The following is a 26,438-nucleotide window of genomic DNA, read 5'->3' as shown; positions in this document are numbered from 1 at the left end:
AAGTGGATGGCGATTTGGGGCGGAGGGGAGATAAGGCAGCAGCTTAGCTGACTTTCATTCATTTGCACGTCGGGCTGGTTCAGCAGGATTTCTGTCTGCTGACATCAGAGCGCTCCCCAACAGACAGCAAGGCAAAGCCGACGTACTCAGTTTTCAGGAAACACCAAAGAGACAGCCATTAGTGGCTTATTAATAAAATGTCACCCTTCCCTGTCATCTCAGGCTTTCGAACAGGGCCTGGGCACCCTGCTCTGCCCTCTGCCCCGAGGGACTTTCCAAGTGTGCTTTACCTTTACCGATTCGGGCTGTCCTGGCAGAGCGGCCCCGGGTCCTTTCCTATTTATTTGTCCCATTGCACCAATTTCCCTTGATCTAGCAGGAGCAGACATCATGTTTGTACCATGTTGATGGATGCTCCTCCTGGTAACAGTGCTGCACGCCCGCAATCCTGTGGGAAGCCCACGGTGCAGAGGCAACCGGCCGACAGGGGAGAGGTGTGTAGCGGCAGAGGAGTCTTCAGTGGTGCCACGTGCTACATGATCACAGTGCCCGTCTTCTGGTACTGGGAGCCCTACAGCAGGGTGTAGCACATTGTCAAACACCCAAGAGTGGCTGGTCACAGATCACAGGCTGCTCAGTTCTGCTTGCTAGAAAACATAGATTCAGTTAAAGCAAGGAAAAACATTTTGTTGAAGTATCAGAGGCTGGCTGTTGCCAGGCAGTAGGGGTCAAAGGCAGCTGCAAGAGGCCTCTCTGCAAAAGGGACTGTGAGACCCCCTGCTGACATCGAGTAACTCTTGGGTAATGCAGCCATGGGAGCCCTCACCCACTGCACTTCCTTAAAAAAAAATAAATTTCAGGAAATGGATCTGTAGACAGCTCCAAGCAGGTACACACCGTCAGGGCCCCATCCAGCCCTCTGCTCCCCTCTCACCCTTGAGCTGCATTTTGCACCTTGGCCAAAGCCCTTTCTGGTCTCGCTGGGTGCTGCTCAGTGCCTGGGATGAGGGCTGTGGGCGAGAGCACTCTCACACACGAACAAGAGGTTGGTGGGAGGCTGTAGACAAGGGGCATTCCCAGGCAGAAGGTCCCTGTGCTCTGAGAAGTTATTGGAGCTGTTAATCCCTCACGGTCAGACACCCCCCAGTTTATTCAAACAGTGGAAGGACGCACTCCCTCTGGCCACCTGCCAAGCCAGGCACCCAGCATCAGCCCCACTGGGGGCCATGCCTTGGAGTACACCTTGGAGCACACCTGCACGCCCCTGAGCACTCTTGCACACCCATGAGCACACCTGCACACCCAGCCCTGGTGGTGTGACCGGCCGCTGGGCTGCTGAGCGCCTGGGGTGGGGGGCTAGGTGTGCACAGGGGTGCCAGGGCACGTGCAGGGGTGGCCGGATGTGGGGACCCTGAGCACGCACGAGGGTGGTCGGGCATGTGTAGGGGCGTCCTGGACACGCACAGGGGCTGCTCGGGCATACTTGGGAGGTGGCCTGGGCAAGCCCAGCGGGTGGCCGGGCGCGCAGGGGGGGCACGGTGCAGCCCACGCCGGCGGTGACCTGCTGGGGAGGGATCGAGCAGCCAGGGAGCACTCGCTTGCGGGAGACTCCTGCCCCCCAGTGTCGGCTCCAGGCAGCACCCCCCGCCTTGCTACGCAAACCCGATACACAGCCAAACGTATTTTAAAACACTGGTTTAGCAAAACAAACCAACAAAAAAACCACCCCCAAACACAAAAAACACCAAACCAAACAAAAACCCAAACGAAACCCCCACAACAAAAAAAAGATCCCCAGCCACAGAAGCATCCCAAACGTGTGCACGACAGGGACAAACTCCCCATGGGTGCCACCAAGTCTATCCTCCCGTGCTGGCCGTGCCTGCTGGTCTCACGGCTGGTGAGGGTGGCACCCCCAGGCCTGTCCTGCCCTTCTCCGGTCATTAGTCACCTTGCAACGATACATCAGTTTGCGCTTACATTTTACATTGCCACTCCTTGTGTAAACTTGACTTTTTGGAGGTGCAGGGGAGGGGTTGAGTGCTTCCGCTGCTCTCCGGAGTAACTTTTGGACGTTCTGGCCACTTTCAGCTGACTTTGTTAAAGGGGTGGAAGGGCTCCTCCGTGGATCTGCTGCTATGAGTTGGTGACGATGGGAGAGGGATGAGCCCTGTGATGACGTCCCAGGCAAGGGATGACAGCACATCGACCTGCCGAGGGGCTCTCGGGGAGCGCACAGCACAAACTTGCTGCATTTGTTTCTGTACTCACAGCCTTTTCCTTTGGCATGGAAAATGACACCTTTCTCCCTGTCCACCCTCCAAGCTACGAAAATAAAATGTAACGGGAGCCCAAGCTCCCTTGAAGAGCTAGTTATCCTCCAGCGTTAGTAACTACAGACAGACATATCCACCTTGCAGCTGGCCATAGCGTTGCCTCAGAGTATGTGTAAACAAGGTGCAAGGAACCCCAGGGTCTGCCATGAATCGCAGAGTGTTTGACATTTTCCCAGAGCTCCATGTCCTGGAGACAAATGGCTACAGCTTTCTCCAGAAAGCAAAGCTTTTACCTTCCTTATTATTAAGGGAGAGCCAGGAACTGACCTGATTGCACCAAAAAGGCAAAGAAGCCAGAAAGAAAAAAAAAAAATCAGTATGATGTGATCCATCTGTATCTGTGTTGTATCAATCCTGATCAATCCAATTGGATTCTGTGCTTCTGGAGATAGAACACGCTAAAGCTTTCAATTTTATCTGGATTTAGCCTTAAAAATAGAGGCTTTTTAAATCATCCACCCCTCTCACCCAGTGGAAGGTTTTACTCCTGCTACTCGGGATTCAAAACAGGACTACAAAATAAAATGTGTGGTTTTAGCTTACACACAACAGTGAGTTTCCTTAATAGTCTCTCACTCCTTCAGAGGCATCTCAGTTAGGCAGTATAATAAAAGCATTAATTGTGTACCAATTCCTGTAGAGGCCGCACACAACTAATTTATAATAGCAGCAGGGGCTTTGGTAGGAGAATCTGCTAACAAGTCTGTCCTTGGTATCATGAGCTATGTATGCCGAAAAAAATGCTTCTTTTGTAAGCTTATTTCCCTTATCTGACCTAGTGAGGAATAAAAGTGGAAAAACAGTTGACAGCTCAGGAGATTAATGTAATAGAAAGACAATATAAGCAGAAGCACATTTAGAAAATCATTCGGAAAGCGCCTTTGCTCTGTCACGTCTGTTATTTAAATATGAAGAATCATGGTCATATTCCAGATCATCCAGAAAGACACTTTAATTCCGTTACAGGAGGAAAATTTCTCCCTTGCACGCCGCTGTTGAAGAGCTGGGTCGGTACAGGCAGGAGGAAAAGGCGGAAGGCTGGGAGCAGCCGTGCCCAGGGGAGAGCACCCCGGGAGATGCCCGGGGAGGAATCGCAGGGCTGCAGCAAGCAGAGACCAGCTGCCCTCACTGGTCCCCATCACCCAGGAAGAGACATCCGCTCTAATCCCAGTGTGCCCGACGTCCACAAATCTGCATGGACCACCCTGTTGTTAAGGTAAATTTGCAGCTCTGGAAGTCTTCACATGTATAAAAAGAACACTACAAAACCCATGTGCATTAAGAAGAAGTTGCTATACAGCTTCCCCACTTACAGATAAAATAAAAGATTGCAGGTATAAATAAGACCATTTAAAGACCAGTATCATGAAGTTGGGCCCTAGCAAGTTGAAAACCTCTTGCTACTCACAGTGCATCTTATATAAGCACCACAGAGCCGTGAACTCTCTGGCTGCTGTTTCTTGGAGTACATTTCCCATTTTTGTTCTACTTCAAGAGCACAACAACAGAGCAAAAACTTGCATTACCTGCAGTTTCAAATATTTTTCAAACATTTTAAAATATTACTGTTGGCAATATGCAAGAATACATGGCGTGTAGAGAAAACAAACCGGCAAACTCTTTAGGAGTGACATCGAACCACCTTTGAGAGCACTGAGCTGGGGAAAGCCGCGTGTCGGAAGGGGTTGACGTGCACGTCGACCGGGCTCGCCTTCCCCCTTCCCACCAGGCACTTGTACCATATTTGGTAGAGTAATGAGGACGGAAGACCAGAAGGAAAAGCCTGGCTTGGCAGGCAGTCGACAATAAAGCCTGTTTGGTATATGCTGTATTTGTGGCCGCTATCTCGGTCAGAGGTGATGCCTCTCATGCTCTGAGCATGCCCTTCCTCTGCCCTCCAGCCCTTACCCCACAGGGGACAGGGCTCGAACCACAACTTCCAGCACGATGGAGGGTATGAAAGCAACAGGCTAAGAGGAGTCCTGACGAGCAGGGGACAAAACAGACAAGAAAAGAGCCCTCGGCTACCCTACGAACCAAAGAAAGATGAATTGCAGGCTTATGACCTGATGGGAAAGATCAGAATGAGCGGCAGTGAAGCTTGGTGCAGTCAATTTTTCTTTCATTTTAGTCTTTACAGAAAAGATTATCTATAACCAGAGCAAATTAACTTTAACAAGCAAATAAACATACATCCAGACAGACAGGCTGGAGAACATTCAGATAAAGTGGATGTCTTCAGGTCAGCAGGGCCTTATTAATCCCACAGCACGTAATGATCTAAATACTGATGCAACCTGAAACACGGGCAGATTTCTTTGAGGCCTGTGAAAAACAGGAAAAGTCTTTAAAAACTGAAGGACAAGCATCATGTTTGTCTTCAGCAAGAAAACATCCAAGAAATTATTGGTCCATTTGTCCAACACTTATCCCTAGAGTAATTCTGGAATAATGCAAACAATTTTTTTATCCCTTCTTTGTGTTGTTTACCAGCCATCAAGAACAGTTGGTGCCAAACCAATCCCATTTCCCTTTCTGATAGGCCTAAAGTACGAGGCAACATCCTTCTAATCAGCTTGAGGAAATACAGTAGTTAATCACTGAGATGGATATGCAGCTAGCTAAAAAAAAAAAACCCTCTTAAAGAGCGCTTGACCACCCAGCAGGACAGCAAATGCTGCTATTTTGCAGGAATCTGTCAGGTTAGCAGCTTTATTCAGCATTTTAAACAATTCGATCATGTGAAAGAAGGCACTCCATGGATTATCTAGAAGGAGGAATAGTTAGAAAGATGTTCAGGGACACAATTAGAGTATAAAAAAAAATTGCAGCAGGTTTCCAAATGGCACAGCAGCACAAGCAACAAAAATGCAATCCAATAAAATTGTTAAAAGCATTCCTCTAAGGCAGGAGAAATCAGTTTTGCAGTAAGAAGTGACTGGCAGGCCAGCAGCATTGCTAAAAAGCTCAGAAATCGTAGAAAGCTGCAAACTGAGGAGCAGCTCTACAACATTTGTTGCTACAGAAAGAAGCAGCTACTCGTTCTGGATGAACTTGGGGAAAGAGGACTGAGAGACAAATAAGGTAATTGTTCTGCTGTTTTGGGGATGATGCAGTCTGGCTTAGATAGCAACACACTCAGCTCTAGCGAAGACCAACAGGAACGATAAATGATTTAGAAAACACAGCTAAGGAGATGAGTTTGAAAGATTCAGGCTGTTTTTTTCGAAGCAGAAAAGAGCAGAGACAGAGCTCAAGGCACCATGATCAGAGTGCAAACCAGATGCTGAACAACCATGGTCCCTGGTGAGGGGAGGAAGGAGGAGAAGGCAACTTAATTTGTTGCAAAATCAATTTAGGTCAGTTACTGGGAGAGTTTTGTAATTAAGGAGAACACAGCAGTGGGATGGAACATTTGTGAGACTCTTTCACTAGAGATTTTTTCACAAGTTGGACAAACCTCAACCAAGAGCGCTCCATCCTGGCACTACTCAGCAGCTTTATAGATGGATGATCAATACCATTTTACATACATCCCAGAACCAAACAAAAAAACATTACACACCTAATAAAAATTGTCCAGTGTTTCCAAGGCTGCAGGATTTTTCTCCAAGTCAAGCTCAAACACAGCCCTTAAAGTACTGCATACAGAAAGGCAGATGCCCTTCTCTTCCGACTGGTATGTTTTCTACCTTTTATTCCCTCTAGGAAAACAGAGACAAAGTCTTGTAGGTAATAGAAGCTCTATGAAAATCAGCTGTGGAACAATGTCAACTAGTGGCTCTGCCTTAGTACCTGCTGATCTAGTCAGGGTTATTCACAGTTGAATATTCTCCTAGAACATGATGGGATGTGAAATTAAAACTAAATAGCCATACCCTGAATAGAATAACTTTCCTTGTAGGTGACAGACATTTGAAGGACTGAGCAGTTTCACACCTTCTATGAGTACCTAGCTGGCATTTTTGAAGTTTCTACGCTGACATTTTGCATGAAGGAAGGAAACTAGTGAGGCTAAGAGGCTTTGAAATGCAGGAGAGAGAAAGGCTCCAACGGGCAAAACAGATAGACACGAGCTAATTTTGGTGCTCTCACTGCCACTGTCAAAAAAACTCCATGGCTTTTGATTCAACTTGCTACACTAAAACAGGTTCAGGAGAAGTGGCAATGACATAGCTAAGTGCCTTAAAAATGCCTCCTTTCTGGTATTTCAGACTTTACAGATACTGTACACGTGCAGAGAGTTCCAAGACAACAATTGCCGATAGCATGGGATCTAATCGATCTTTCATTAGATCAATAGGAAAGGCTGTCCATTGCACACACCAATTTGTTCCTAGCATGAAGTATAGAAGATGTAAGGCAAGCTCTACTTCTAAAGCAAGACATCAGTTTAGCCCCTGATTCAAGCTGCTCCTAACTTTTGATGTAGCTTAGTAAATTTTGTCCAGATTCCAAAAAGTGACAGTGCCTGAGCTTGGCAAAACCTCTTTCTCGCTAACCTTTCAACCTCATCATGCTCTTAGCCAAGTCCATTTTAGCAGTTTGAGCCAAATTAAATAGAGGAAAACTTCAATGTAGTAAGCTAAGAGTACGATTACTGGAAGTACTGGTTAACTGGAAAGCCTGTCTTTGTCGATGCTTTGTGCAAGAGTCATCAAAATAATTGCAGTACTTTGGCAAAAGCAAAACAAGGAGCAGAGAGGATTACTAGAATACACTGGCTGTTTTACAGCTCTGCGGTGACAGCAGGGATCGCCTCTCCTTGCCAAGTTACTACCTTCAGAAGACTACTTGGCAATAATCCAAGTACAGCTGTAGAAGGGATATTTTAGTGCTAAACACCACAAGATTTACAAGAGAAAGGATTTCATTAACCTAACCAACGTAGTTGGAGAACAGAGAGGAAAAAAAACAACAACCAATTCAAAAATCATCAAGCTTTTGGGCTCTTACACACTAGAAACCTGAGGCAGAGTTTCCGGACCTGAAAGAAAAATTTGCTTCTCCCCTGTGCCTCCCACCCAAACCCACGTTGCTTTGCTGTGGTGACAGCGTGGATTTAGTTACATCAAAGTGATCTCAAATCTCCTACTTTCACCATGATTTAACACAGCTAGCAGGAAGCTCATCCAAATAGAGATTTTAATCTGGTTTTGCATTTGGATTTTAAGTATTATCTAGAAGCCACATTTCTACAGCTGGCAAAACAACTGAGGGGGGTTGCTCCCATAAAACATTTTTTGCAAATATTGAGTAAAACTGAAGTATTTGAGAATCATCAATTTGACCCTTCAATAATCCTGGCAGATCTGCTCTTCCCTGCTCCACTGTGCCCATTCCTGGACTCGAAGATCTCAGCTGGTGCCCGACCACGGTGCTGCTGGTGTGAGAAGAAGGAAGGGAGTTTTCTGCACTGACCATACCTGGGCTTCCTCTCACCTATCTCCCACTCTTGCTTTGGTGAGGGAAAAACCCTCCAAAACTGATTTTTTTTTTTTTTTAATGAAAAAATAAAGTACGTTTCCCTTCCAGGGGAAATTCTGAGTATTTGAAGCTCCTACTCAGAACTCAGTTTATTGAATACTTTCCAGTGAATGGAAATACCCAATCTGTGAATAGTTCTACCTAGTAAGCATTGAATACAGTCATCTGCCACTGCACAACCACCATGGCTTACAATTCGGTGTGTTCATCTAACCAACTCATTTAAAGCAACCAAACTATGTCATGACATTTCTTAATTGAAATAAATTAAAATTCCCCCCAAAAAGAAATAAAGTGTCTAATTTTTCTAGCATGCCAAATACAAAAAAACTTAAATTATTTAACATAATGTATTAAAATAGGAAAAGGTGTTTATTTGGCACTTGAACACATTTGGGTCTAAGCAACTAGGTAATGGCTTGCATCAGTTTAGCAACCTGGCATTTTCAATGACTTCAGCAGCTAAGAGAGACATAAAATATTGGAGCTACATTTGGTAAGGCTACAGCAACTTCAGTCAAATTCCAGTCTGAGAATTCATTAACTCTTTACAGTGTTACAAAAAAAAAAAAAAAGCCAGTGAAAGAAACTAGTGTGGCATTGAGTACACATGGGGTGAGAACACAAGTCTTGTGTACAGCTCGATCTCAGTTTCATTATCCTAGCCAAAAAAGTTACGGTTGTACCGTTCCCCACCGATTGCCTGGGCTGAGCTCACTTTGGAAAGCGAAGAGTGCAAAGCAACATTCAGTTTTTCTTCTCTGGGTTCTGCATGCCTCAAACATGGTTTCTCATTAAACCATTGCCATCTCTTCTGTCTCAGTTTATCTTCTCAAGCCAAGAACAAAATGTCATGCAGTTATATTGAAAAATATTCAAACATATTTATTCATTCTTTAAACAAACTTACAGATCAAGTAACTGCAATGAAGAACAAACAAATGAGAGCAAAACTCGGCAAATTTCAAGACAAAAAAAAATCCCTAGCCATAAACAAGCCATGTTAAAGATGAAAATATACTCAAAACCTTACTTTACATGCCAAAACACAGGCTCAGGAAATCCGTCCATTAGGAAGTGTGTCAATTACTATTATTCAGGACACAAAGAATTACCCAAAGCATTTCCATATAGTGATCTAGACCATCCTCTGCATCTAAGTGTTCCTTTTGGCCTCGCACCTTCCATCTGTTTTTTCCACTCCTTTGGCTTTATGAATTTGTTTGGGGGTTTTTTTTGTTGTTGTTTTTAAAACAAATAAGCTTAGTTTTTACCATAAACACCAAAACAAAAGTCAAAAGAATTTAGGGTAAAGTACCGAGGATCATCTTCCTAGATTGCTATACTGAAAGCCACAAAACTTTGTATTATACTGTTATGCTTACTTACCTTGAAATTGTACATTTCTGTTTGTCTAGTGGCCTATGACAAGCAACATTCTAGATGAGGTAGATTTATGAAATATATCGCTATAATGATATGAATGTTGTGGGGGAGAGGGAGTGAAGTTGGCACAGGAATTGAATTACCCTTTCCCCCACGCTATTCCTTTACCTCTGGAATATCAGAGAGTGCTGCTAGCTGACTTTGTATAACCTGAGTTTTGTTTTATCTCACTGAAATCCCTGAGACTTTATTCTTGTTTTGTCTCATTAACCAATTTTTATAATTTCTTTTTAGCCTGATCGCAAGTAGAAGATTTAAGCTAATATGGGGTCTGCTAGTTCTGCTACATTTCTCCTCCCTTTTCTACCACCAGTAACGAGAGGTAGGCAAGAGATGTGGAGGAAACTCTGTATTTGTGAGGGTCAGTGGGGACAGGGAAAGAATTGAATTGGCGCAGACAGGGAGGGCATACATAAGAGGGTAAAGGATGTAAACTTGTAGCTAAAAAGCAAGCTCCGTTAGTTCTACTTTTCACAGAACAGAATGTTCTAAAAATGTATCATTTCAGGTATTTGATATAATTGAGCTTGAGGGCAGGGCTGAACTCTGAAAGGTTAGTGGCCATGGAGTCTGCTCCTAGCAAACTTCTGAGGAGATCTCTTCCCAGCCTGCTAAGACTGTCTCTTATCGACGACTGATGTGTCTGCACTGAGCTGGGAGGAGCAAGAAATTCCTGAACGCTAACCATAACCAGCCTGCGTGGATCCCTTTCTCCCCGTTACATTACTTTCTGCCTCCAGCAGTCAAGGTACTGCTGTCAACACCCTTCCAGCACTGGGTAGAAATTAATGCTCAGAATTCAGAGCAGAGAAATGTGGCAGTTGTGCCAGAAAACATCCTTTGAGCTCTGCTGGGTAAAGCAACCTCAAAACAGAGCCATCAAAAAAAAAAATGAACACATCAATTCATGATTTACACAAAAAAAAGGTCATCAAGCTGCTGCAGTAGAGTATAGAAGAATTCTTCTTTGAAGTCAAATCAGCACCTTGTTTTAAATTGCTAAGCTCCTAGAGAGGAAGCTCAAATCACAGCCTCATATTATAAGAAGAGTAAAGATTATCCCTTAGAAAGCAGGCCAAGGTTGTCACCTCCTCTTCCCCCAAATCCATCAGCTCATCAGTAAGGATGGGGCTCGAAGTCTTTGAATTAATTTGGTTTCAATGGTTTAGCACTTGTCAGACAATGTGACCCCAGCTCCTTAGACTCATGCATCCGACCTGGTAATTTTGCTGGACAGACTCAGGATGACTTCACTTCCAAAAATCAGGTGTTTTCAGGCCAATATGGCCACAGTAGAATCACAGTCTGCTGAGACTCAATACAGTCATCTGCCACTGCACAACACAGGTGAAAAAAATTCCATTTATCATCTTAAAGTATAATTAACGCAAGAAGTCCATGAAGGTAAGGCATCTGAGGACAGGCGCTTGAAAGGATAAAAAGCTGAGCTTTTGCTATGAATAGTCTGAATACCAGCTGGAAACCAGAGAGGCTTTTCATACACGTTTTTAAAGAAAAAAACAACCCTCTTTTACAGGGTTTGACCAGCCCACAGCAGACGCACATCAACCAGAGGCACAGGAAGGCCAGCCCGTAAATGCCCGCTGGGCCGCGCCCTGCCCTGGCGCTCGGAACAGGCCACCCGCGAGCGGTCCACGCCCTGGCAGCAGTTCCGGGCAGTGGCACTAACGAGCCGTCTACTGTAAACGAGCCTCATCTCACCTCCGCGAAATCCAGCCAAAGCCTCCGGAGCGGGCACGGAGCTTGCTCACAGCCACTCGCTTACGGTCTGACGTGAGGCACAAACACAAGTGCAAATGACAGGTAACAGAGCGCAGCTGGCTGGAGCCAGAAGGAGAGATGCCGCAACACAGTCAGGTGAAAGGTACGTACGCGCTCGTCTCAAATGATCCAAGATGAGTATTTCTAGCAGAGAAGGAGGAATGGCCGCTGTTAGCGATGTATCTTCTGAGCATCAGAGGGGTAGGGCTCAGAAAGGACTCAGTAACGTGAAAGATAGTGAACGTCTTGCAGGCCTCTTCACATCTGCGTTGTCACCTGAGGTACGGGAACAGGAACGAAAGTTTCCTCGTCTTTCACTGGTAAAGCAGAGTTCATCAGTTTTCTTTGTCAGAATTGGCACATTCTGGAGTTTCTGTTAAAATTAAAGAATGAATTTCTTCTTCCTTAATTAGCCTGTCGTAAGCATTCGCAGAATCATCCTTTGCACAGCTCTGAAAGAGAACAACATTTTTAACAGTGCTTCTCCATGGTGAGCGTTGTTTTTTCAACACAAGACAGATCTGCTTCACAACGCACAGCCTATATCATGGAGAAAAAGCCAAGGTCGCGGGGCAACAAGTTGGGCTTATCAGGGACACGACTTAGGCCTGGATGACAGAACAGTTGACCTCTCTGGAAACAAGGATGAACTGAAGGTTGGCCCCCCATCTTAAGAGTGCTTCCAACTACAGCTAACGGGTGAAGCTCAGGCAGAAGGATGGAGAAGTGAGGAATACACGCTTAGTAGAGTTTTCACTGAAACCTAAGCACATAGAGAAGATCACGATAATACTCAGAGGCAAGAACATGGTGTTACTTGGGGCAGTAACAAAGCACTTGTCAAAGCGCGACAAAGTGTAACAGCTCCCATACTTATGATCCTCATGGCCAAGAGTTCCATCTTAGCGCCATAATGACCAATACATGCTCAAGTATTTATCCAAAAGGTAGTAAACTAGGAGGCCAGATCCATGCTTTCCACATAGTTCTGGTTTATTATTAGGTGAAATCAGAGTACTTCTATGGAAAAAAGGAATACTGGATTTTGAACTTTAACTCCATTTACAATTTGGAGGCCACAAAAGGAGACTTATTTTCAAAAATTCCTGCAACTCCTGTTAGCGGAGAACATCGAATGCACATACAGCACCAGACACCCAGACAGCCATTATGCTCTACAAATGTTTCACAGGTGGCATCAATTCTGAGATGCTACAGTGAGTCAGAAGGTCCCTTCCATGCAAGGACTGTGTTCAGAGAGCAACATACATTGCCTCATGTCCAGGTTTGAATTAGGGCTTGTCAGTGTAGTTCCCTTAGCATTTTTATAAAGAGCTACTGAGTTAGACTCGTTTGGAAATAAGTGTTTCCATAATCAGTATGTTTATTTTTCCTGAAATAAGGGCCCGTAGCAAGTCTTTCATCAACCAAAGCTTGAAGCAGCTATAGTTAGTTTTGTTCTTTTGCCAATGAGAAGCTACGTGTCCTGAGTTACTTCATAGCTGACTGTGATAAATATGAAAGTGGTAAAAACGTTAAGTTTCTGGAAGTCAAATATTAATAGCTTTATTCAGCATCACAAATATGAGCAACTAGCAGAGAGTGACCTGAATGTTCAGGAAAAGTAGTTTAATGGAGCTGCAAAACCCCCCCCAAAACCAGAAAAACCCCAACAACCAGAAAACTCCCACTAAAAAACCCAGTCCCCAAACCAACCCAAAACACATTTAAGGGACTAGCAGTCTGTGAAAGAACAGAATAATGCAATTCTACTAATGTATCTAGAAAAGTATATGCAATTTGAGGGGAAAAAAATACCTCTCAGCTTTGGGTAATTGTTCCTGAACTTACTATCATAAATACTTAGTCTTCATACTGTATACTTCCTTATATACAGTTGGTTTTAAGATAGACATAGGTATTAGGAAAAAGAAAATTGGAAGCCTACAGACTCTGGTTCAATTGATTAGTTGGCCCAACAGCTTCTTACTAACCTGGGAATCCTCGTTTTGCTCTCCAAACATGCGCTTAAGAATTTCTCTAGGGTCCGGAATTGGCGGAAGAATTAATATCTTCAGCCTTCAGAAAATTAAAGAGAAAAGCTTTAGATGAATGAGGCATTAATCTAAAAATCGCCATTTCAATGTCATACTTGGGTGAGGTCAAGAAAATTTGTGGAGTTAGCTTTGACATCACTAGCCAGCTTTCACTCTCCGCAGCTGTCGCCCAATTCTCATTTCAAAGGAAATGGGAATATTCACACAGACAGATGCTAAATAACTTCCACTATTGACAAAGACAGCAGCAAAAGGAGACTTTTTAAAAAATCTGGTATAATATACTATGTAAGCTTAACTTTGAATTTGGATTTCATTGCTTAAAGAGAGGGGATGCAGTAGTTGTGCAAGAAGAATCTAACGGTGAGCATACACAAGCAGTGTTACCCAAGTGCAACCAGAGCGCGTATATGGTCTATAAACCTAATGCTAATGACCGAGGCACGATGGTACTGCCATTTTTGCTATGCAATGCATGTACGGCTAAAACAGCTGCTGTTGACACATGCCACATCATGGACTGTTACCTGGAAGAGAGATGAATTGTAACACAAACCAAAGACGCATGAGAATTAGTGGATTGCAAATAAAGGAGTTTGTTACTTACCTTTTTAGATAAACTAGTAGAATTATTGTAGAAACCGTTACTATTAATGGAATGGTGATTATCAAAACAAAACAGAACGTAGAGTCTGTCTTCTCACCTGGAAAAAAAACAGTTGTAGAAACTTAGGGATGTTTTGGGAGGCTTTTTAGGAATAATGTCAACAAATCAATTAGTTTTCTAATTAATTCACAGACAATGTTTTTCAAATATACTAGCACTTTTGTAGGCAAGGACTCCTTCTTCAGAGCATGATATTATAACATGATAGATACATTTGGCAAGAAAATGAAAACCAGCAAGACTCTGGGCTGAAAAACTAACAGCACTGGGAAGGGGTTATTGCACAGCTACACGGATGGGAACCCCATCAACATATATAGCAGCACAGGCAGTAATTAATGGCACTGCGTGGAAGGACTAGAATGCTCTTGCCCTCTTTTCACCTAAAATAAATAGGTACATAGGAAGACGACTCTTAACTCCCATTTACGTAGCAGACAAAAAGTATTAGATGCTTTACAGATGGAGAATAACGTGCAACAAATGGCAGGAACAATAGTTCTCACCAATACTCTTTTCTTCACTCCAGTCACTACAGAGCTTGCTGCTGTAACACTCGGGCTTCAGTTTTGCTCTCACTTTGAAGATGTACTTGCTATTAGGATCAACACTAGGAATTGATGTGTAATTTTTTCCAACCTACGGTGAAAAGAAAAAGTTATTTGCCTTGTTCAATTACCAACGTATTCTCAATCATTTACAAGCCCATTTTCACTGTGCAGTTAATGTATTCTGAATGTTTTGATGGAAGATCTTTTTGTGAATATTGAACTTCATAAAAAGGACATAGTAGCATTTAACCAGCAGAGTGCCTAAACAGAGATTCCAAAGCTAATATTTAAACTTATTCACTGCTACATCTATCATACAACATTTAGCATCGATGATTAAACTAAGACTCAGTGTCTGGAACACTGCCTTTTTTTTTTTTTTTTTTTTGAGAAGCATCTGTGATTTACACAGCCTTCCCCTCTCTGCCAGGGCAGCAATGCTGATCCAACTTTGACCATGTAAAAGTCTTCTGCGATGCCTCTACAGAGACACACAAACACACCAGCTGGGATCAAACTTCACTTATTTTTGATCCAGAATATAAGTTTCCTGAGGAATGTTGATACTATTTGAGTTTGCCAAATTTGGGGTAGGGAAAGCAACTAAATATGCTCCGCAGGAGAAGACTGCTACCTTACTTTTAAATTTATCATGTTGTTTACCATTCTGATCAAACAGTGCAGTCAGTTTGGCTATGCAGATACAGGCATGAGCACATCCAGATGCTGAAGTCAATGCTTTTTAGACATACATTAAAAGCAGTGTATCTAAGAGTGTACGCCTTTTTCTTCCCCCTCTATCCCCAGTCTTTTTATCCCCTTGCTTTTCTGTATTACATTGTGTTCTTGTGTGCACACAACTAATTTTGCTTTATGGTCATCAAGTTGCGTCATTCAAGAGCAAGGCAGTCATCTGGCTGAGCACAGCCCAACCACAGCAAACCCCAACACCAGCAGAGCAAAGTCCCACACCACTGAGAAGCAAACGAGTACACGCACCACAGTCTATTGCTTGATAAGTGTTGTTTAGTTTAGTGTATACTTCTTTGTTGGACCGTTCTTGCACATTACTGCTTTGCCATAACGAACGGTGGCAAGCATTCAGAAGACTCATATGAGTTGTGTTGTGTAGATGTTACTACCAGAACCTAGTGTATGGGAGAAAACTTGTCCACACACTTCCAGCTAGTACACCAGGCCCATTCACATGCAGCATACAGTTTTGCATTTTTAAGCAGCAAATATTTGAGTTACTGTGAATATCAAAATTATAACAGATACATAGGAAAAAAAAAATCAGTTAACTAAGTAATGAAAAATTACTTTAATTATCTGAGCAGTGGCCAAGTCACCATTGTGATATACAACTTCATAAAATAAACAATTTTCTGGAAAGGTATCTGATTCACTCCATTCTACATATATTTCATCATTAAGCTTTGACAGTGTAACTCGTCTTGGTGTAGCAGGTTTTACTGAAATGCAAAATGGAAGAATTAGTTAGAAAGTATATTTCACTGCTTACAAAAATCATTCAAGTCCTGTATTGCATAATACTACACTTATACCAGTTTAGGAACAGAAAGAGGAAAAAGTTAGCACCAAAAAGTCAAGAAAGAATAAAAACAACTGAATAATAAGTAAAAATGAGCAGAAAATGATCCCCCACCCCCCAAAATAAACCCTGTATATATAATTCCCAAATCAAAAATCAATAGAGGAAAGGAGAATCTAATCATGTCCCATCCACAGCTTACGAGGTGCAAGCTTCTCAAACACAACAATATACTAGCAAAATTCTTTTTTTAAGTATTTTTTTATAACGTGGTGTTAAACTTACCAATCGTGGTAGGATTTTTGCTTGCACACACAGGCCTAATTTCTTCAGAATCATCTCTAATCAAAATACTTATAGCTGGGTAAGTATTGGTGACTTCTGGGAAGCTAAGATTGAAAATGCAACTAAAGATTCCTTGGTGCACAGAATAGTTGTTGCACTTCTCATGGTTTTTCAAACCATCAAACCTATAGGAATAAAAATATTTTTTTAAAATTCAAAAGAATAGGATGGCAAGAGGCAAGCTTGTTGTGAAACCTGTTCCAAATTCTAAAGACTGATCTGGCATTAAAGCTGTATTATAGCATCTATAAAAGTAAAGCTAAGCGAAGAAAGAAGCTTCTCATTTATCTCAAGCTTTAGAAAGAATATTATTTTTGTAAAGGGCATCAAGTAGCAGAAAGAGAGGCAGGATTGTTTTATACCCAAGCACCAAACATAACAGCTGCTTTCAGCTTCGGCTCACATTTTCCACATGGGAAAACAACTTCAAGGAAAAAAAAAATATTTAGAAAGCAAACTAATTTGGATCAATTCCCATCAACAGAATTTCACTTCTGTGATAGAGTCTCCTTCAGCAATGCCTGAGGTATTGCAGCTCTTGCTTGAGATGGTTGAGTTTCACTTACTGCCTGCATTTGCTTTTCAAACTGTCAGTATTCAACTGCAATAACAGAGAAGCTAGGACAACATTCTTCCTTGCTTCTCTTTGTTCCCCAAGTCCCAGTGAAAATATGCCAGTGGCTTTGCCTCCCGAGCAAACAGAATTATTGATTTAAAAATAATCTAGAGTAAACCAGAGCTTCATTTAGGAGCGACGTTCCCCTACTTCACATCTCGGTATACAGGGAATGGGAAAGTCAATACCATCTCTCCTGTTTTCAGGACAGACCCCTTTTTTTATCCACCCCTCTCAGCCCCACGCCGTGGGGCAGATGAAGGCGGGAGGCATTGAGAGCCAACAGCACCGTGCTGATGCGTCAACCTGATGCATCTACCTGATATATCAACCTGCTCTCCTAAGCCTCCGTTTCAGCAAGTGTTACTGTGCTGGATTTGTTTGTTCTAAGCTAATGTCATATTCATATTCACTTTGGATGAAAAGATAGGGTTCTAGGAAAATATTGATGAAGAAGAATATAAAATGAACTAAGCAATAATTTTTCAGGTCATTGTTCAACCATTTGTGGGAAAAAACCCAAACCAAAACAACAAAATGAAGATGAAAAACCCCAAACACACAACCAAAACCAAACCCTCACTCGCATTATGGACAGTCCAAAAGCCAAGTGTTTCCTTAGAGTAGCAGTTTAGAGACAGAACAATCCTCCCTGCATTTAACTAAAGCAGCAAGTTTACTTCTGCTGTTTGCCGTCAAAATGCATTAAATTGAACAGCTAGCCTGCTAGACTGCCACTGGAGAGGAAGAGGAAAAAGTTTATTTAGTTAGTTCTGATAAAACAGAAAGCTGATTTAAAACTACAACAGTGGCTTTCAGAAAGAAAACTTCCATATCTCTACAGAAGCTAATGCAATCTGGCATTCACAAGCCCCATCAACATCCAGAAGTACGCACAGATCAGCGTGTGCAGATCTTGCTGCCAAGTTTTTGCTCATGCCACAACTCTGTTCCTTTGGAACAGGAGTCTATTTATGGCAGTCAGCTGGCAAGCGTGGAAGATGATAAAAAGATATTCTCTATAATTCACTGTCAAGGTGAATCGGTTATTTATGCCATAGAAGACACAAACAAAATTACTGCTAAGTGTTATTAATGTTTTTATATAATTTTTCCAATCATTTAAGAGTGCTGATACATATGATATTGAGTGATTCTGATTTAAATGGCCCATGTTTATTGGGCTACAAAGAAAGCGATTCATATATTGATCTAGCTCAGTTCTTAATTTTTCCCCTCTTTGAATCCACAATTAGAAAAAATTAGAAAGCAACAGCAGTTATTTTAAAATGGGCTACAGAAGCAGTCAGTGGTTCACATAATAGTTATTTTCACGTCACAAAAAGAGTCAGCAACAGCAACCTCTTGACCCTTCAGCAGTCCAGTTTTCTGTTGGACAGGACCCAACACTAACTGGTACACAATGCCCTGGGACCTTTCAAAGCAACAGGCAGGAGACAAGTAAAAAAGTGTAATGTAAAACTAAAGATTAGTGCTAAAGCACTTTAGAGTTGGGAATAAAAAGTTCATACAAACCAGTAGAACAACGTATAATTGGTATCACTGCTTGCGTTCTCCCCAGGACGCCACATACAAACCATGTACTCCAAATTGTGCCAAACACAGCTCAAGTCAACAGCAGCAGTACCTGGAATACCTGCAAGGCAAGTTGGAAAGGTCTCTTAAGGTTTATTTTGCCAGCAAAGTCTTCTCCCCAATTCCCAAAAGTAAAACATCCCTTTTTACATAACTGAAACTGTCTGGAAGGCAAAGATGCAGGCCAGCCTGCACTGCCTGTCTCAGCACAGCAAATGATGAATTCCAGTTGTTTATCGCTTGCAATAGCCGAAATCCCAGCAGAGTAACCTCTACACCTAAAGCTAGTCATAACAGTGAATCTCAGTTTCCGCCACATCTTAATTCCTGCTTAAGAGTTACCTGATGCTAAGGACAAGATGTCGAGTCAGGTAAATATTTTGTTCTATTAAACTACAGGTACTTTAAAAAGGAGTTAAAGTGACTGGCGGTTATAGGGATAGCACTTAGCTTTGTTATAGTTATTACAGCCATCAATGTTAAAAATAGTCAGTGCTTAATTATAGTTACCTTCTTCAGATAAAATACTAGTTTCTCAGTATTCTGAATATGGAAATACCTGTAGACCTTAACTATGGCCAAAAGCAACACTGGGTAAGTTAATTTTTAATCGAGACCCATATGCCTCTAGACGTTCCACTTCAACACATTGAAAACCCAAATTACAGAACATAAATACAAATGAGTACATAGGAATTGTGAACAGAGACGTCAATGTATCTCCCAGGCAGACCACTTGCAGAATAAAGTTTTTCATATTCAATCTTGCATTTTTGTATGGTACAAATTCTTTATACTGTATTGTCATATTACAACATATTAGATATTTTTTCCATGTAAGAAGTAGCAACATCTCCATGAACTAAAAATAAAATGCATGTTAATTTTATCAACAGTCCAGACTTTTAGTGACAGCAAACCCCAGACTACCTTCTGAGTTTGCATTCTCCTTGAAGTAGCAATTATCTAAGAGTATAGGAAAATGAAACTGGTTTTCCTATTCCAAGAAGTATTAAAAATATCTTATCTGCAAGCAGACTTTTAAAAGCCCCAGCCTGTTTAGTACATGCTGTTCCAATGATCCGCTTCCCTGACTTTCCAGAATACTCTTCTACCAGGCACACAGACAAGCCTGATAAGGTCTCAGATTCCCCCGTCCACATGTGGTTTTCATCCACATCGAGTCACGCTCCTGGGTTACACAGACATCTAGTACTCAAAGCAAGAGGCTCTATCTCCTTGCTGTACCTCCTAACTTCCAGCATCCAGTAGAACACGTTACTCCTTAAAGTCTGCTTCCTAACAATTTTGCTATGGACCCCTTATTTCTGGATGTCAAGAAACAAAAGATATTTTTTCTCTCTTCGTTTTGCTATCCACAGCTTTGTAGATCCCAGTCATCTCTTTTGAAAGAGAAAGAATCCTACTATAATTATTAAGTAACTTATTTATACAACAAATTGTTAAATTTCATAGATTCATCCCTCTAACATTTACAAATGTAGGGTTATTTCAGGGACTTTTACTTGTACAGAAAAATCATACAAAATAAATGGACTTAGATGTTATTCAGCAGGCTTAATATAACCCAAGTTATCTCTAATCCCACAACCACAGCATGGCAGGGACAAGGGGAATGACAGGAATCACATCGTTGTCTTGGAAGAGCATTTAAATTTTACAAGCTTGCCCATATGGTTTTCAGCATCAGAAGACTCCAGTTGTGTTTAAATGTAGTATAATTGTTCAGTTTAAGCTCTACCGACTGAACCAGCCCTCTGGGTCTGGCCACTGCCCGTCTCACCCTTCGGCAGAAGAGAGGTCTCCACCCACTGGCTGGGCTTGCTGGTGTTATCATACTTGCATTCACTTCTCACTTTGAAACGCATTTCCTCATTCAAGAACGTATCCGTCACACGGAAGCGACTCTTACTCCATTCCTGGGTTTAGGTGAGGGGTTAAAAAAAAAAAAAATCAGAATATTTGGCATACCATATCAGACACACGGGAATTACTATCGACGTAAGAATACGTTACAGCCCCTCAGAAAGACTGCAACTCAAAGCCAAATGAAATGAGTGTCTGACAACGTGGGAAGACTCAGCATCGCTTAGCTTTACTTTTTCCTCATCAGATGCACTCAGAACTCAAAGGCAAACTACTTCTACTCCAGTGACCTGCAGATAATGAGCAAAGACCACACAGAGATCAAGGAACAAGTATAACATGGGGGAAAACTATCCTAGAGTAAGTCTTCATGGATAATGCAAAATAAGCATGTCTATACTACAACTATATAAACAGCAGCTTACAGATCTAACCTTCATCTTTCTGTGTGTGTGTGCACCTGAGTGCATGGTGAAAAGAAAGAACATTTGAAGATGTAACTAAAAAGCAACGAAAAGAGTTTGCATGGTTTTAAGAGGCAAAATGAAAAAAAAAAAACAAATCCACAAATGGCTATTAAATACAGTGACACCACATCAGGCCCAAGTAGTCCATGAGCTTCCAGTTTCAGGAAGGAGTATGTGTTTGGCGAGGAAAAAGGCTTACCCTTTTAACATACACTTTCTTGAGCATCTTTTATTGGGCTAAGGGGGATGCTTTTTGCTTAACTGGAAATGGGATAAAAAAAAAAAAAAAATCTTTGTTATGACCAAAGAATGGTGTAACCACTTGTGTACAAAAAAAACCCCCAACTATGTATTTTGGCATTACCGAGAGGGCAAGGAAATCAAACAGCGATGAACAGACTAGGTTCTACAAAAAGATGTGCAAGATGATACACAGTCTTGTTCATCCTGTTGTGTGAAACCGCTGTCCCACAGCTCTTCCACTGCTGCTGACCTTAATGTCTGTTATACCCTTCCACAAACTCATTCAGCTCATTAACCAAGCAGACTTTCAACTTAATTTGCTAATGAACCCATCAGAAGAGGTAAACAGTTTTCTGCTGAGTTAGCAAATTCGACTGGCTCATCTGAAGGCCCGATGAAGACCATTAGGGAAGGGGGTGCCGGAATGAAGTATCGCCCTTTTAGCAGTGTTAAGCCAATAAATCAGCTCAGCTGTTTGCAAAACCGCAACCTTACTTCAAGTCCAGGATATCCTGGAGCTGTCAGAAAGGATACGGCGGTGGCCGTGAAGAGGCCGTTGTAAACATCAGGCCATAAAATGGTAATAGGCCACAGCAACAAAGGACTGTTTCAAGAGGCATCGTATCGACTTTAACCGTATCTGAAACAGCAGCGCTGCTGATCCCGCGGTCGGTGTTTGTTCAAGGCTCCCAATTCTGACGGCTCGGAATCATGGACTGATAGCATATTATCCTACTGGCAATAAGTTGTAAAAATATTTGTCCTACAGCCCCTTCAGTGCCATGGAAATTCTGTTCTAGGTCCTGACCAAACAGTTGTTAATCTACAACAAGGATCACACGTGGGCTGCAAACCATTTAACACACACATAAAAATGGAAGCCCAAAACAAAGAAATTTTACAATTTCTATTCCAGGGAATAAATGCCTTCCATGTTGTCTTCATAACACAACCCCCGTGGATAACTGTAAGCGCAGGCGCTGGGACAGGGCAAGCACGGGAATACGTTAATACTTGGCATTACTTCCAGAAGACACTGTGCTGTCAGATCATGACACCAAGGTTAATGTGCACCCCTCTGTCTTAAACTGAGCTCAAAGTGAAGGAGATGAGCCTCTGCAAATTCCCATTTAAGTCTTAAGGATGCAGACTGCCCTGTATATATTTTATTTTTTCTAGAAAGCTGCATAAGCAAAGACTGAAACAAGTCTTTTCACATTATTATCATGATACTTCTGTGTTATCGGCAGCAGCTCCCTTATCAGAAAGCAACAGACAGATTCTTTCTGATCTGAAGATCCCACATGCTGGTATGACTCATTTTTGAGGTTTTGATCCCACGACAAGAATTAAAGGCTATACTAAAACTGTATTTATATATATTTAGATATGTATCTATGCTTACCCACAGAGTTTAATCACAGTAAGACATTTACTGGAGGATAGCAGAGTTTGAAGAGGTGATGCACCTACTCTTTTGTCCTGAGGGACCTCATCGATCACGATGTCGCTGGAATACTCCAGGTCGCAGCTACTGCTGACGTTCTCTGGGGGGTTCCACGTCCAGTTCAGGGTGCAAATTTGGATAAACGAGTAGTCCAGGTTGGATGGAGGCAGAAGAACTTTTGCTCCTAAAAGGAAGGAGTTTCCAGTGTAACAATCCCGTTGGTCCACATTTTACCATCAGTCACACCAACAGATTTTTAACTCTCCAACAGAAAAGTATGACTTCCCAACTTCACCAGCTCGTATTTGCTTTCAGATAAGCCACTGCCCACTAAATTGTTTCTACTATTCCTGTAATCTTGGTCCATCAATCATTTAAATAATTATAAGAACACAAAAATAATTAAAAGTATTTTTTAAGAAACTGCAGCATGCAACTATGTAATGGCTGTGGTAATGAAACCTATGGTCGTGGAGGGAAGATGAGTCTCATTTTTCAAGTCTTTTCTGCTGTGAGTTTGCATCACACATGCTGAATCTTTAGTAAAAATAGTATATACATTTTGTGGAGCAATTAATACTTTATTCTATCCCAAAATTATCCCTCACTGCAGCTTTAAAGAGAAAACTTTAAAAACACAAGCAATTATATCTTGCAAGCGATCGCTGTATGTTAGAACCACAATTTAGCCCAATCCAAGCAAAACCGAGAGTGTTAAAAAACAATGAAGAAACCACAATGCTTTTTCAATTACTCACCTATTAAGCTTTTAATGCTACGCTCTGGCACAGTGAGCAAAACCAGTGTGGGACAAATAGCAATTTACCACTGGAACACTTCAGCAGTACATTTTTTCACCTCCCCAAGAAGCAGAGGATTGTGCATTGACCCTTCCTTACTCTTGTGTGCTGAGTCACAGCCGACTCAACACCCAGTCACACAGCCTGAAGGTTGTATTAGAAAATAAAGAAGGGAACTATGACAGAAAATAGAAAACTGCCAGGAAAATTTAATGTATCAGATTCTATTATAGAAAAAAATTACTAACTGGTAATTCCCTAAGAAAATGAAAGTGAATTTTGTTGGGGTTTTTTTTTGGTTTTTTTTTTTTTTTTAAAGGTGTACTCTAATGTGTATTATTAAAGGATATTAAATAAGAGGCCAAATGAGACTGCTTCACAAGGGTATCTACAGGTATCATCATTGAGGAACCACCACCTATTTGTCTGTGGAAAGTAGTACCCTTGTTACGCAGTAGTTTCACAAACACTTCAAACTGATATCAACTAGCACTGCAGGTCTTGCTCGTCCCAAGAAACTTGCTCGTCCCAGGAAACCAGTCTCAACCCGCCCCAACATTTGGGGGAATGCATAGGGAAAGGGCAGAATAACTCCACCGAGATCGGTTGTCCCATCCAGCTCACGGTGCGATACTGTTTCCTTCTGCTAGCGCAAGGGAGAGGGCAGATGGAAAGGCAAAACAGCCAGAATTCTGCTCAAAGCATCCGTGACACCATTATCTTACACTTCCTGAGAGCCAGAGCTGCCAAAGCTTGAAGAAAATTCATCAAACTCCTGGAGCTTTCTCAGACCTTTACATAGTTAAACGACAGGCAATGGTAGAGACCAGACACTATTACCATCTGTGTGTCCGCGTGTATGTGTGGATAACATATGCTCACACAGAAAATGTGAATAATTACTAGGATTTACAGTTTTAGTTTGATATGCTTCACTTTTTGAATACTTAAAACTTTGGGGATTTTTTGCGTTGTTTGTTTGTTCAGTTTTACAGCTGACCTCGGGAGCAGAGAAGAGAAATTTTGGTTCTTGCAAAAATACAGTCTCCTCTGAGAAACTGAACCTAGCCAGAATATCTTTGCCTACTCCCTGTTCCACTAACAAAAACTTAATGACGGTTTTTAGGAACAGCACCAGGGCCTTAAGTTTGCAAATACTCAGTCCTTTAGATCATGTAAAAAAAAAAAAAAAAAAAAAAAATTCAGTGAGACTACTAAGCTCCAAGTATTCTGTCTTTTCATGTTCAACCTTTTTATTACCTACAAAAGCCACAAACCATTAAAAAAAATTACACTGTCATCCCTGATTGCCATTCTGAAGTTCTACACATTTCCTTTTAATAGACTTGTTTAGAAGTAATTGTGCTTAAGCTTGCAGATTTCTAACCGCACAAAGTAAGAAGTACGAGCATTCAAGGTTCGTAAATAAATCAGCAAGTTGTATTAGCCTAAAGAGTTTAAATCTAGTAGGTTTACAATTCTGAAGCTTGTGCTTTAACATTACATTCAGCTGAAGATTTGCTTTTATTCACAGGTTTGCTCAGTCTCATACTTTTGTTGTATACAACAGACACATGGCCTAATATTTTTATTATTAAAATCTCATCACTACAGCAATTTAGCAGAACAACTCAAAGACCAACTACGAACCATTGGCAAGACATTATTTCACTCTTAAAAAACCAAAACCATAGCGGTGCTTCTAAGAAAATAGAGGGCAGCGGTAACTAGCAGAGATTAGCTGAGGCAATCCTGGACCGAAAACATTTTATTTCTAAAAGCTGTAATAGGGAAACATCAACGAATACTTTGCATCAAGTATCGTAACGGTGCTGTAAAGGACTTCATGCTCGTATTTTGTCCTCCTCTATTTTCTTCAGGTTGATTTCACAGTTATAGAACTAACTGTAGCCAGTTGAAAACTTAACAATTCTCTGATGTTTGCAACTGTATTTTTGCAGAACATGAGCAAAGACAGAACTGACCAAGCTTCGAGCCCCGCTTCTTGCGAAACCCCCCGACACACACAGGCACCGAGCGAAGGGCCGGGGGGGCTTCTGCTGGGGTTTTAAAGGCAGAGACAGCCCCGGGCACCGAAGACGGAGCTTATGAGATTTCTGCCGACCACTGCCCTGCGGAGCGAGAGGCAGGTTTTTAAGCATCCCCGCTCCCCTGCGCGGCAAGGGGCGCGCTACCGGCCCCGCTCTGGCACGCGGCTGCCGCGCTTCGGGCGATGTCTCCTACCGAATGACAGCGGGGGCCGAGAGCCGCGCGTACCCGCACCGAGCCCGCAGCCCGGCTCCCGCGGCCGCCCGACCCACGCACGGGCAGGTCCCCGCAGCCCCGGCTCCGCCGGCCGGGGCGAGCGCCCGGGAGCGGCGCGGGCGAGCCCGGCAGCCGGCCCCGCTCCCGTCCTGCTCCTACCTGCCGCCGTCCCCGCGGCGACCACCCAGCAGACGGCGAGGAGAAGAGGGGCTCCGGCGGCGGCACCCATAGCTCCGGGAGCACCCACGGCTCCGGCCGCCCGAGCGCGGCCCCTCGCCCCCACTTCCCGTCGCGGGGGCCGGGCCAGACGGGAAGAGCCGCGCCGCGGCCCGCCCAGGTAACCCGAGCCAAGCGGACAGCGGGCCCGCCCCCGCCTTGCCCGCAGCCCGGCCCGCAGCCCGGCCCGCAGCCCGGCCCGCAGCCCGGCCCGCAGCCCGGCCCGCAGCCCGGCCCGCTCCGCGCATGGGCTCCCGGACCCGCCGCCCCGGGGATGCCCGCTGCCGCGGGGCTGGGCTGCTTCTCCCCTGCTGCGAGGGGAGCTTCCCACGACATCCCCGGGCCCCCCGCTCCCCTTCCTCCGTTGTGACCCCTTGTGTCACCCCATGGGTCACCCCCGACCTCTTCCCGTCTCTGCTGGCCACCGTTGCCGTCCGCACCCACACCACAGAGACACTTTGCTTTCCCCCGGAGCCTTCTGTGCCGCCCGGGGCCCTCCCCGAGCCCCGCCATGGCCCCGCCGCAAAACCACAACTTCAGTGTTGCTCAAAGACCCTCTGCAGGGACGACAGCGCGACCGGCGCCCCACGCCCCACGCCGCTCCCCCAGCTGCAGCGCGGCGCCTTCCTGCAACACCCTGCCGAGACCCCGCAGCGTGCGCTGCGGCACGGCCGT

General features: G+C 43.3%; 1 protein-coding gene across 1 annotated transcript; it reads right to left on the bottom strand.

The window, feature by feature from the left end:
* Positions 1-11,386: 11,386 nt before the first annotated feature.
* IL13RA1 (interleukin 13 receptor subunit alpha 1) lies at positions 11,387-26,109 on the bottom strand (the record flags this gene model as incomplete). The annotated part of the gene is given in 11 exon segments (XM_082004102.1): positions 11,387-11,503; positions 13,046-13,130; positions 13,716-13,812; positions 14,282-14,414; positions 15,650-15,801; positions 16,167-16,351; positions 18,379-18,499; positions 20,243-20,378; positions 22,509-22,666; positions 25,707-25,776; positions 25,778-26,109. Coding segments are annotated over 11 exon segments (1,488 nt in total). The 5' UTR covers positions 26,012-26,109.
* Positions 26,110-26,438: the final 329 nt, after the last annotated feature.

This window comes from Phaethon aethereus (assembly GCF_964289735.1).
Source record: "Phaethon aethereus genome assembly, chromosome: 10".
Classification (NCBI taxonomy): Eukaryota; Metazoa; Chordata; class Aves; order Phaethontiformes; family Phaethontidae; genus Phaethon; species Phaethon aethereus.
This window is presented reverse-complemented; position numbering and strand designations above follow the sequence as displayed.